Source organism: Mytilus trossulus, chromosome 9, assembly GCF_036588685.1.
Source record: "Mytilus trossulus isolate FHL-02 chromosome 9, PNRI_Mtr1.1.1.hap1, whole genome shotgun sequence".
Lineage (NCBI taxonomy): Eukaryota > Metazoa > Mollusca > Bivalvia > Mytilida > Mytilidae > Mytilus > Mytilus trossulus.
In genome coordinates this window covers 34725901-34737601 of record NC_086381.1, presented here as the reverse complement: position 1 = coordinate 34737601, position 11701 = coordinate 34725901, and the positions used below count along the sequence as shown (strand labels likewise).

At 32.3% G+C, this 11701-nt stretch overlaps 1 protein-coding gene and 1 long non-coding RNA gene across 2 annotated transcripts; one reads left to right on the top strand and one right to left on the bottom strand.

The window, feature by feature from the left end:
• Nucleotides 1-733: 733 nt before the first annotated feature.
• LOC134683844 (uncharacterized) lies at nt 734-4422 on the bottom strand. Its single transcript, XR_010101093.1, has 4 exons — nt 4079-4422; nt 1938-1965; nt 1373-1417; nt 734-782 (listed from the first exon to the last, which is right to left on the bottom strand). It is a non-coding gene; the product is annotated as an uncharacterized LOC134683844 (long non-coding RNA).
• Nucleotides 4423-6861: 2439 nt separating this feature from the next.
• Nucleotides 6862-10924, top strand: LOC134683843 (cysteine and tyrosine-rich protein 1-like). The gene is made up of 4 exons (XM_063543153.1): nt 6862-7025; nt 8991-9141; nt 9988-10166; nt 10577-10924. The coding sequence occupies exons 1-4, from the start codon at nt 6992-6994 to the stop codon at nt 10798-10800; spliced, it is 588 nt and encodes a 195-aa protein (XP_063399223.1). The 5' UTR covers nt 6862-6991; the 3' UTR covers nt 10801-10924.
• Nucleotides 10925-11701: the final 777 nt, after the last annotated feature.

Here is an 11701-nt window from a genome sequence, read left to right as displayed (position 1 = left end):
GTAAGAAGTAGATTGTATATGATTTTATAGTTCGTATTCTAACGATGCGATTAATTTTAAAATGATTGATTGCATGTCAGTTTGCTTTGATAAGTTTATTATTTAGTACACAGAGAAATATGAAACTTGCACAACCTTGAGTTGTTTTTACGTTTTGGTCGGGTTGTTTTCTCTTTGGCATATTACACGTGTCCATAGAGTTATATTCTAACAAAATCTATTTTTGAACAGCTGGTAGTATGTTTGTGTTTGAATCATTTCCATTCGCAATTAACACAATTGTTCATTTTCTATATAATACATTTGTAGACCTCGAGTGCAAAAAGATAGATTGCATTATAGACTTGATTATGAATTTATGAACTGAATTTTGTTTCAAATTTAGTCTAGAATAATTATTGAAAAATAGATGAGAATACTCAGTGTATAATTGATTGTTAAGAAGATGAATACATAATGATCATGGTATTTGGAAAATGTATGTTTTATATATTTCATGTTAATCTAGTTGTTTGCATTTTCTATTGTGTATTTTATTCCATACTCTTAGTATGTAATAAGGATGCCAAGAAGACGATTGCTTTTGTAGCCATTATAGATCCAATGTTCGTAAAATCTGAACAATTGAATTCCCCTCAAACACTTACATAGTTTTTTCATTGTCATCCTTTTTTTGGGCAGATGTCCCTTTCATTTTTTCGGAAAACAGCCTTTTTGGTTGATTCGTTATCGACAGGAGCCTCGGTTAAAGCATTTAACTTGATAGTCAACATCACCTGGAACTGAGGTGAGATACAGTTGTGATCTTTTCTTGCAGTTAAGCTGAAAAATATATGGAATAAGACATATTAGGCACCGTTATGAAATTTCTTACAACTTAAAAAAATGTCTTACAGATTGGCAAAGTGACATGTATATGATTCACAGTAGACATATGATTTCTAATGATACAGTAATATACCAAGGGATCCTAAACTCAAGCATGAACAATATCATGGGCACCGCATAATGAGCTGGATTTGCTAACCATTCTAGATAACATGAGACCACCCTGGTTTTTGGTGGGTTTATGTTGCTCAGTTTTATTTTTTCTATATTGAATTATAATGATTGCAATTTGAATTTCAATCTTTTTTAATTTTTTGGTCCAGCTTTGTCAGTTTGTTCTCCAAATTTTAGTTTGAATGTTCCTTTCGACCCATTCACAATTCCTTACCTACCATGTAACTACTCTATGAATGCTTTAAAAAAAAACCACGAGATCACCAATATATGTAATTTAACCAGCAAAAACTGTTTTCTTTGAGAATCAAGTGTATTGACTAATATACAATAAAATATAGTTTTGCTGAACCAGTAATGCATATCAAACCTGTTCTTGTTCTTTTTTTCATTTTCTTTGATTGTCTTACAATTCCTACAAATGATAAAAAAACATAACATGACTTATGTTTTGATGACCAGAGGTAACCAAATCTGAAATCAGCATTAGGTGACCAGAGGTAACCAAATCAAATATTAACATAAGGTGACCAGAGGTCACCCAATCTAATAACATAAGGTGACCAGAGGTCACCAAATCCAATATTAACAAAAGGTGGCAAGAAGTCACCAAATCTAATAACACAAGGTGACCAGATGTCACAAAATCCAATATATGAATGAGGTGACCAGAAGTTACCCCATTCTAGCATGTTATGGCCAGCACAGGTTAACAAATCCCATTTCTTGTTTAGATGTAATCAATATTAAATATTTATGTAAGGTAATCAAGAAACAAAAAAAATGATTTGTTCAATCAAGCCTAAGTGGTCATTTTACCAGAAACAATTGCAAGATTTAAGTTCAAAAAGAATTATATTTGCAGCATTATATAAGCATAGTGTATGTTTTCATTATATTAAAGGTTTGACAAAATAAATTAAATGCATACATACCATTCTCATCTACATTTTCTGAGGACTTCTGAAAAAAGAATATAAATAAATGATAAATGTATTAGTAAATTCAATTATCTTATGAGGATCAGTATTATTTTACTTAATTATCAACTGCCAATGATCTTGGCAATGTTTGCAAGGTCAAGGATTTTTCTTATATTTGTTTGTAGATGATCATGAAAGATAATGTCTATTGTGTTAAGTTTTATAGGCATATAAAACTTCATGTAATAATATTCTATAACATAAGATGACCAGAGATAACCAAATCCAATATTAACCTAAAGTGACCAGAGGTCACCAAATCTAATATTTAAATAAGGTGACCAGAGGTAACCAAAGCTAGAATTAACATTAGGTGACCAGAGGTACACCAAATCCAATATAAACATAAGGGGACCAGAGATAACCAAATCCAATATAAACATAAGGTGACCAGAGATTACCAAATCCAATATTAACATAAGTGACCAGAGGTCACCAAATCTAATATATGAATGAGGTGACAAGAAGTAACATAATCCATTATTTAAATAAGGTGACGACCAAAGGTCACCAAATCTAATATTAACATAAGGTGACCAGAGGTAACCAAAGCTAGAATTAACATAAGGTGACCAGAGGTAACCAAATCCAATATAAACATAAGGAGACCAGAGATAACCAAATCCAATATTAACATAAGGTGACCAGAGATAGCCAAATCCAATATAAACATAAGGAAACCAGAGATAACCAAATCCAATATTAACATAAGGTGACCAGAGATAACCAAATCCAATATTATCATAAGGTGACCAGAGGTCACCAAATCTAAAATATGAATAAGGTGACCAGAGGTAACCAAATCTAAAATATGAATAAGGTGACCAGAGGTAACCAAATCTAAACTATGAATAAGGTGACCAGAGGTAACCAAATCTAATATATGAATAAGGTGACCAGAGGTTACCAAATACAATATTAACACAAGGTGACCAGAGGTCACCAAAGCCAATATTATCAAAAGGTGACCAGAGGTCACCAATTCCATTATATGAATAAGGGGACCAGAAGTTTCCCCATTCTAGCATGCTAAGGCCACTAGAGGTTATCAAATCCCATTTCTGGTTACGATGACCACATGTAATCAAAATAAATATTTGTGTAAGGTAATCAATAAACAAAAAATGATTTGTTCAATCAAGCCTGAGTGGCCATTTTACCAGAAACGATTGCAATTATTAAGTTCAAAAAGAATAATAGTTGAATAGTTGCAGCATTATATAAACATTCTGTGTGTTTCCATCATATTAAATATTTATTACAATAAATTAAATGCATACGTACCACTCTCATCTACATATGATAATTGTATTAGTAAATTAAATTTTATGTATCCAAAAGTGTCTGATGAGGATTAAAAGAAATTGACTAAATTATCAACTGTCCATGTCCTTGGCAATGTTTGAAAGATCAAGGATTTTTCTTAGATTTGTTTGTAGATGATCGTGAAAGATAATGTTCATTGTGTAAAGTTTAATCGATATATCAAACTTAATAAAATAATATTCTATATTCTTGTTGACCTATAACATGTATAATGTATATCAAACCTGTTCTTCTTCTTTTCTCTTTTTCTTTGATTGTCTCAAACTTTTTACAAATGATATGAAAAACATCAACTAGTTGTATGAAAATGTTAATTACCAGAGATAACCAAATCTGAAATCTGCATAAGATGACCAGACGGAACCAAATCCAATATTAACATAAGATCCCAGAGATTACCAAATCTAATATTTACATAAGGTGACCAGAGGTCACCAAATCCAATATTTACAGAAGGTGACCAGAGGTCACCAAATCCTATATATGAATAAGGTGACCAGAAGTTACCCCATTCTAGCATATTAAGGCCAACAGAGGTTAACAAATCCTATTTCTGGTTAAGATGACCACATGTAATCTAATTAAATATTTGTGTAAGGTAATTATGAAACAAAAAATGATTCGTTCAATCAAGCCTATGTAGCCAAACGATTGCAAGTTTTAAGTTCAAAAAGATTAAAAGATTGATAGTTGCAGCTTTATATAAACATAGTGTATGTTGCCATCATATTAAATGTTTTCATACAATACATTAAATGCATACATACCACTCTTATCTACATTTTCCGCGGACTTCTGAAAAAAGAAGATTTCCTTCTAGTCTGTGATTCGAACATTTAAAAAACGTGTCATCACAAATGACAAATCATGCAAAATGGATGAAACAAATATTTTGCTTTGAATAACTTCATTAAACTGAAGTTTGTGTTATTCATTGTATTCAATTGCTCAGTACGTTAATTTTACTTACAGATAATACAGACGGTGATAGGCTTTAGATCTATGGTGTATTGCTAAATAGAAAGAAGAATTGTCTATTTTTGGTTTTCTATTTTTAGAACTACAATATTACTACACAGAAGAGTACTATTTATAGGGTGACCAGTGGGCACCGTTCAGCGTAACTATTATCCTTGTGCAAAAAAGACAGGAAGAGAAAACGACTTTCAGTTTCGCAAAAGCCTTTACTGCATACACACTCTTGTTTCATCATATCTCCGTTATGTTTGACATTATTTTTCATTTTTCTTCGTCAGTTAGAAGAATCTGTTTAAGTTTCCATTTGTGTATTTTTTAGACCATTTAATCTGTATATTAAAAAAAAACACATTATGCTGTGTGACGCACTAACTATTGAGCTGATGATATCATCAGGGACAAACGATCCACAAGCATTCGGCAATCCTCGGTAAAATCCGCTACTCTCCTAGATGAGGTTACGGAATCGGGCGAGTTGAGTCGAATGGATCCACAAGACGTGGTAACAACTAAGTGAAGTGAAGATAACACTTTATACCACTTTGGTGCGTTCGAACTCTTTTTTTTTATTTACCTTCATCATGAATAAATTTTACTCAAAGCCAAACATTTGAAGTTTCATAAATATTTCGAAACTTGTGAAGCTGTACGACCGAAATATGGACCTACAATGAATAGCAAAATGTATTTAAGGTCAAATTGTGTGAGTGAGTTGAAACCTTAGTTTCGTACAAATAATTATCAACGAAGAATTTAAAAAGGATTCAGAAGTCAGCACTTATGTGCTGATGTGAATTATCATTGATATGGTCATATTATATAAGTGTAAATTAACTGTCAATACAACTCAGAATGTTTCGAAATGCTAAGAATTTTCGACCCAAGGTATAAATTAACTTTAGTCGTATTTGGCAAAACCTTTCGGAATAGTTTGTCTATAATGCTCTTCAACTTCGTTTACTATTTTGGCCATTTAAACTTTTTTTTGTAGACAAAATTCGCTTTCGGAGTTCAAAACTGTCATATGGTATCTGTGATGAGTTTATCTTTAAATGATGTATGAAGCGAAGTACTGACTATATTTACATTTACGGAAAGTCTCGGTACCGACAGTTGACACCGACTCCGACAGGTAAAAATAATAGGGGTCATCTCTAGATAAAAAGGTACTAAATAATTAGCTTCTCAAGGTAAAAAGATGTTACACAGTGATATATATAATCAAATCAGGTTTGTCATCTGTTTACAAATCCTTCAAAAGTCCCCACAATTTGTCCGAGTTTTTGTCTTGGGTGCCTTTAACAAATTACCCATACCTTAATAAAAAAAATTAAAATCACCGATGCCATGTTTGCCCAGAATACATGTTTGTGCCAAACATTTCCGTTAATTTAATAAAACTTTCCAGAAAAGGGAACCAGGTCCCTTTAGACTCCCCTAAGTTCAAAACCACATCTGTTGAATCATTTTGTATGCACATATTTTCCAGTAATATGATTAGCACTGACTACATGTTCCCGCTTCTCCGACACCACTAATAAATTAGCGACCTTTTAGTTGTTTGTTTTTGGTTTTAGGAGGGATGGGCTGAGAAGAAAACTTTGGTTCTACATATTTTTCATCGAGTCTGACTTTTTTTATACTTGAACTGGTCCTTAATTTGTTTCTTCATTGATATATTGGTACTGTTTTGTTTATTGGAAATGTCTTCTTCTTACCCTCTCCCTTGTATAGAATAAAGATTGCTTCCTAGCATTGATATTCATTTGTATCTCGATAACTTGAAAATGTTCATATCAGAGGACCAGCTATGTTAATGTTCTTATGTATGTACATATTTATATATATGACTATGGCATTAAACATGCAGGCAAAATGTATCAAAATAACGTATCTGGCTTCATATACATTTGTATGTCATGAGCTTGACGACAGGTCCGAGTGAAATGTGATTTTAGTGAACCTACGAAAACTCCATATTCCAGTTTGAATTCTTATTGCCAGTGGAGAGATAGTATGCTTCGTTTATGAACTCCTAATGAATCAAGTGCGCCGTTAATTTAACTTTTGAAACGACCCCTGTAATTTTTGCTTTCAGAGTCAACAGTCAGAATCGATACTTTCCGTAAATCTGTAAGCTGATGATACATTGTACAATGTTTCCGCTAGCTAGCTATAAAACCAGGTTCAGCCCAGCATCAAATTATAAGAAAATGGCAGGAATATGACAGGTTTTATCAATTGGTTTGATTTGTGTGAGTTTTTGATTTTTCAATTCGATTACGGTCTTTCCGTTTTGAATTTTCCTCGGAGTTCGGTACTATACTTACTTTTTTCATAGAAAAGAGGAGGAAAAACTGAAAATATAAATTAAACAATTTTTAGAGCAAGTACATTTTACAACAAAATAGGAAATTATAAAATCTTTAAATCGATATAATGTTGGGAATAGTAAATTGATTAGCTTTATTATTTTAATATACATTGCATTGTTTAAACGTTGTCAACGGTTTATTTAGTTTTGAAGTATTTAATTAGCTATATCAAAATTTGACATTTCTGGTTACCTCAAGGTACGAACATTTTTATTTGGTACTTTATTTATACAAGAGTAATAAAAGAAAGTTTCTATGATCTCTTTTTGAAAATTGATTCTTTTAAACGGATTACATTCGCAAAAGGACTGCAAAAGAATTATAACAATGATTCAGGCCTTGAGTATTTTAGCTGCTACAGGTAAATAGACCTTTTTAAAATAAGATTTGGCCTTATATTGACGGTTTACAATATAGCATTGGTTTCTGATTTTGTTTTAATCGGATCTGCATTAGTCACAATGAAGTTACGATTATTCATCAAACTGCCCTCAAAAATGACTAGGGTAACACAAGAACACGAGATGTATGTTAGCAGAATATAAATATTCAATATTATATCGTGACATTCGCCACGGAATCCAATATGACTAGCTAGTGTGTCCTCTTCAATAGATTGGAATTGCTTTTTGTGTCTACTTTGCACTTATATATTTGTATTTTATGCATGAAATGTGGTTTTATATATATCTGCTCTATACCTAAATACTTGGTGATAAGAACTATAGATATATCTAGACCAGAAAGCATTATTAACCCTTTTTATGCGAAGCAGACACATTTCATTTTGAAAGGAGTTACGTAGGATTTCATTGAAACAAAATACATCAATGGTTTCATTTTACTACAGTAGATGGGAAAACCCTTCCTTTAGCATGCCGTTACAAAATTGGCTTGAATATAAAAATAAGATGTGGTTTGATTGCCAATGAGAAACTCGCCACTAGATACCAACATGACATAGAAGTTTCAACTATAGGTCAACGTACACTCTTCAAAACACGAGCAAAACCCATACCACATACGGAGTAGGTTATTAAAGACCATAGAGTGACGAATGTAAATTAATAAGAGAACTAACGGTCAGATTTATGTACATAACGAAAAACAGATATGAAATACAGCAACAAACTACTGAATATAAATATTTGCCTGAATTATATTTGGTGCTAGCCAATTAGTTTTCTAACATAAATTATCCTCAATTTCATCTATAAGCTCAGTAATCATCTCTCAACATGTAGATTTTTAAAAGCGTAAAATAAAGAGATTATTACATTTGCACAATAACGTATATAAAAGGTTTGAAAAGCTGAATGCTTCATCCCCGGGTTCCGTGGCTTTACATATATTGCTTTCAGATAAAACACAACTGTTTAAGAAATAAATGTTCACACTGCAAGTTATCAAACTTTCTCATAGATAAAACAAATATCTCACAACAAAATTGATCCGATTTTACGATCAATTATATCATTGTATAACATGTTTGTTTTTTGTCTTTCATTTTTGCTATGTGCTTTGTCTATATGCCTTTTTATGTTTCTTTGTTACATATATGACGTGGCTGTGTATTTAAACATTCAATCATTGTGTTTTTGTACTATGGTAAATTTGTGTTTTTTGTGTTTAATTTTTGCTAATATGCTGGATCTATATGCCATTTTGTGCTTCTATATTACACATGTGTTGGTTTTTAAGTGATTGAGATTATAACACAATGTAGACTGCTGTAATACTGACATGTGTCCTTTAACGTCTATTTGTTTAGTTCACACATCGTTGTCAATATAATGGAATTTGATGCGACTGTCACATAAGTGAGAGGTAAATCTAGCTATAAAACCAGGTTCAATCCACAATGTCGTAATTATAAACCCGTTCATTTTTTATGAATGTAACCTACCGAGTTATACTATTAACCGGTTTTGTAATAACATAAGCAACAAGACGGGTGCCATATGTAGAGCAGGATCTGTTGTTTAACGTTCGGGTTCGTGTTGCTGTTATACCCCTATTTGTGACATTTGGACTTATTTCGTTTTTTTGTTGTTCATACAACGTTGTCAATATAATGGAATTTGGTGAGACTGTCATACAAGTGAGAGGTTAAGCTAGCTTTGAAACCAGTTTTAATCCAATATTTTCTATATAAGAAAATGCCGGTACTAAGTTAGGAATATGACAGTTGTTTTCCATTCGTTGGATGTCTTTGAGCTTTTGATTTTGCCATTTGATCAGATACTTTCCGTTTAGAATTTTTTTCGGAGTTAAGTACTGTTGTGATATTACTGTTTATTATTGTTTAATCTATCTGATTTTACAGCTATAACAGTATTCGCTGACACCTGCTACAAGACTTCCGGTTCGTATGTCTATTCTACATACTGTAGTGGCTTCTGCTCTGGTACCTATGGTCACGATACCTGTTTACACTACTATTCATACTACGACTACTCTGATGCTGTCAGTGTTGTGTAAGTCATTTTAATTAGTAATCATTTTAATAAATCATTTTAAAAATGCAGGTATTTTGAGAAGGGTGCGACCGTTGGGATAATGTTTTGTTGCCTATATGTTTTTTGTTGTTGTTATTACGATAAAAGATGTCGTTTTATGACACAGCTGTGTCGTTATTACTATTTTGCCGTAACCAATCTATGATAAATAACTTCCTTCTAAATGTTGTTCAAGTTTTCCAATATTTTTACACTGAATTGTCACTCATTTTTTCGTACGGATTCTAAAAAAAATATTCCAAAAAAGCTTGAATTTTCCATCTGAAAAGCTGACCACCCTTCAACTCGTGACTCACTAAGAAATAGAGATTAATTCGTTATTTTCACTTAGCTTTATTAAATTCGACTTTGTAAACAAAAGTTGTCTCAAAGGCACATTATTTATGTATGTGCCTGTCCCAAGACAGGAGTCTGTAAATTCAGTGGTTGTCGTTTGTTTATGTGTTACATCTTTGTTTTTCGTTATTTTTTTAAAAATAAATAAGGCCGTTAGTTTTCTCGTTTTGAATTGTTTACATTGTTTTATCGGGGCCTTTTATGGCTGTCTATGCGGTATGGGCTTTGCTCATTGTTGAAGAGTACGGTGACCTATAGTTGTTAATGTCTGTGTTATTTTGGTCTTTTGTGGATAGTTGTCTCATTGGTAATCATACCACATCTTCTTTTTTATATATCAATAGCAAATATCATCAAATCTCGATCCTTGTGTTTACATGATATCTCAGAACGATATGAACACATAACAATCTTCTTAACAAATAGATTATGCGAGATAATAATGAGATTAAATTACATATTTTACAGAAGTACAGGTGTGATAGCTGGCATAGTGGTTGGATGTCTGTTTGCTTTAGGAGTTGTTATTGCAATAGTTGTTTGCATTTGTAAGGCAGTAGCGAAGTCCTCAGGATCACATGGCCAAATCGTACAGCCTACAGCAACATCCGGTACAACTGTAGCCTATACCAACGCATCTCAAATCGGTTTGTTTTATTCAATATCATATTTTATTCATAAAAATATGCATTAAAAAAGGGCTTTGTGTTTGTGATTGCTTGTTTGTTACTTTTGAAGACATATACATAATTATATACATTTCTGATGTACTTAAATCTGGTTGATAATACATTGCACAGTGCATAATTAACATGAAATTATTGTATTATAATCCAAAATTCTGCCATGTGTTTAATACCTTATCGAAAATACAGAAGAATATTCATTTATGCATATTACTTATAGAAAAAATTTAGGTCAATATTATCTGAAATACTGGATTATGTCAGATATCCCTTTCAATCTTTCTCTGAAATAACCAGTGTATAATAGCTGTATAAATGATTTTGAAGTAATATTCTTTATTTTTATCATTCTATTCTTTATCTTTTACCAGGACAGCAAACATATTACGATGGAAACACTACATACCTTGCACAGCAACCAAATTATCCTCATAATTACCCGCCACCGTCTACTGGATACCCGTCAAATACAGCTTACCCGCCAAATACTGGTTACCCTCCGTCATCGAGCAATACCATAGCACAACCACCGCCATATTCTAACAATACCCTTGGCGGTATGGCACCTGTGGATATTCAGAATTCCAAAATTTAATGGTCTTTGAATAATGTGACGGTGATTTTGATTTTGATGCTGATTTACAGATCGAAAACATTACAAAGTCAGGCATAGCGTCTATGAGATTGGTCCTAACTTAACGTCAAACTTTGATATATTTCAATAAAAAAATAATCCTCAATGTTTGTTGTCTTCAGTTCTCGGTTTAATTTTTTTTCTCATGCAAGTTGACTGGACTTGTAATATCATTTATTAATATCTTACAAAATAAACAATACACATAGCATTAATGTATGTAACTATATAAAAAAGAAGATGTGGTATGATTGCAAATACGACAACTCTCTACAAGAGACCAAAGACACCGACATTAACAAATATAGGTCACTGTACGGCCTTCAACAATAAACATAGCCTATATCGCATAGCAAGCTATAAAAGGCCCCGAAATGACAATGTGAAACAATTCAAAAGAGAAAACTAACGGCCTAATGTATGAACACCCATGTAATTCTTCATCATCATAGACAAAATTAACACGCTCATATGGGCACTGTCTTCCCGAAATGGTCTTTTATTTGATGACTATCCTGATAAGAGAATTTCTGTCAACTTCTGTCATTAGATTATTTTTTAACGAGGACCTAGCCTTTAATTTTAACAGTTTATTGTGTTATTTTAAGAACTGCATTAACATCAAATGATCATACTTTTCTATGCATTAAAACACATTGGGACACCAATTACTAGTAAACAGCATTGAAACTATGCCAGAAAACAAAAGAAAACTATGAAGCCAACATGTTGTTGTAATACATACACATTTAATAGAATTTAAACAAAAACGTAGGCAGGTTCTGACAGGAATCCGCCCTACAAGACTCAAATTAAGACAGCCATCGGGAAAAGAGATTGTGTTTGATAATGGCAGAAAATG

What these genes read in the sequence shown, in the direction of transcription:
- LOC134683843 (XM_063543153.1), top strand. Translation starts at nt 6,992, where the DNA reads ATGATTCAGGCCTTGAGTATTTTAGCTGCTACAG. An exon ending in TCTGATGCTGTCAGTGTTGT is followed by an intron (nt 9,142 to 9,987) that starts GTAAGTCATTTT and finishes CATATTTTACAG; the next exon opens with AAGTACAGGTGTGATAGCTG. An exon ending in TACCAACGCATCTCAAATCG is followed by an intron (nt 10,167 to 10,576) that starts GTTTGTTTTATT and finishes ATCTTTTACCAG; the next exon opens with GACAGCAAACATATTACGAT.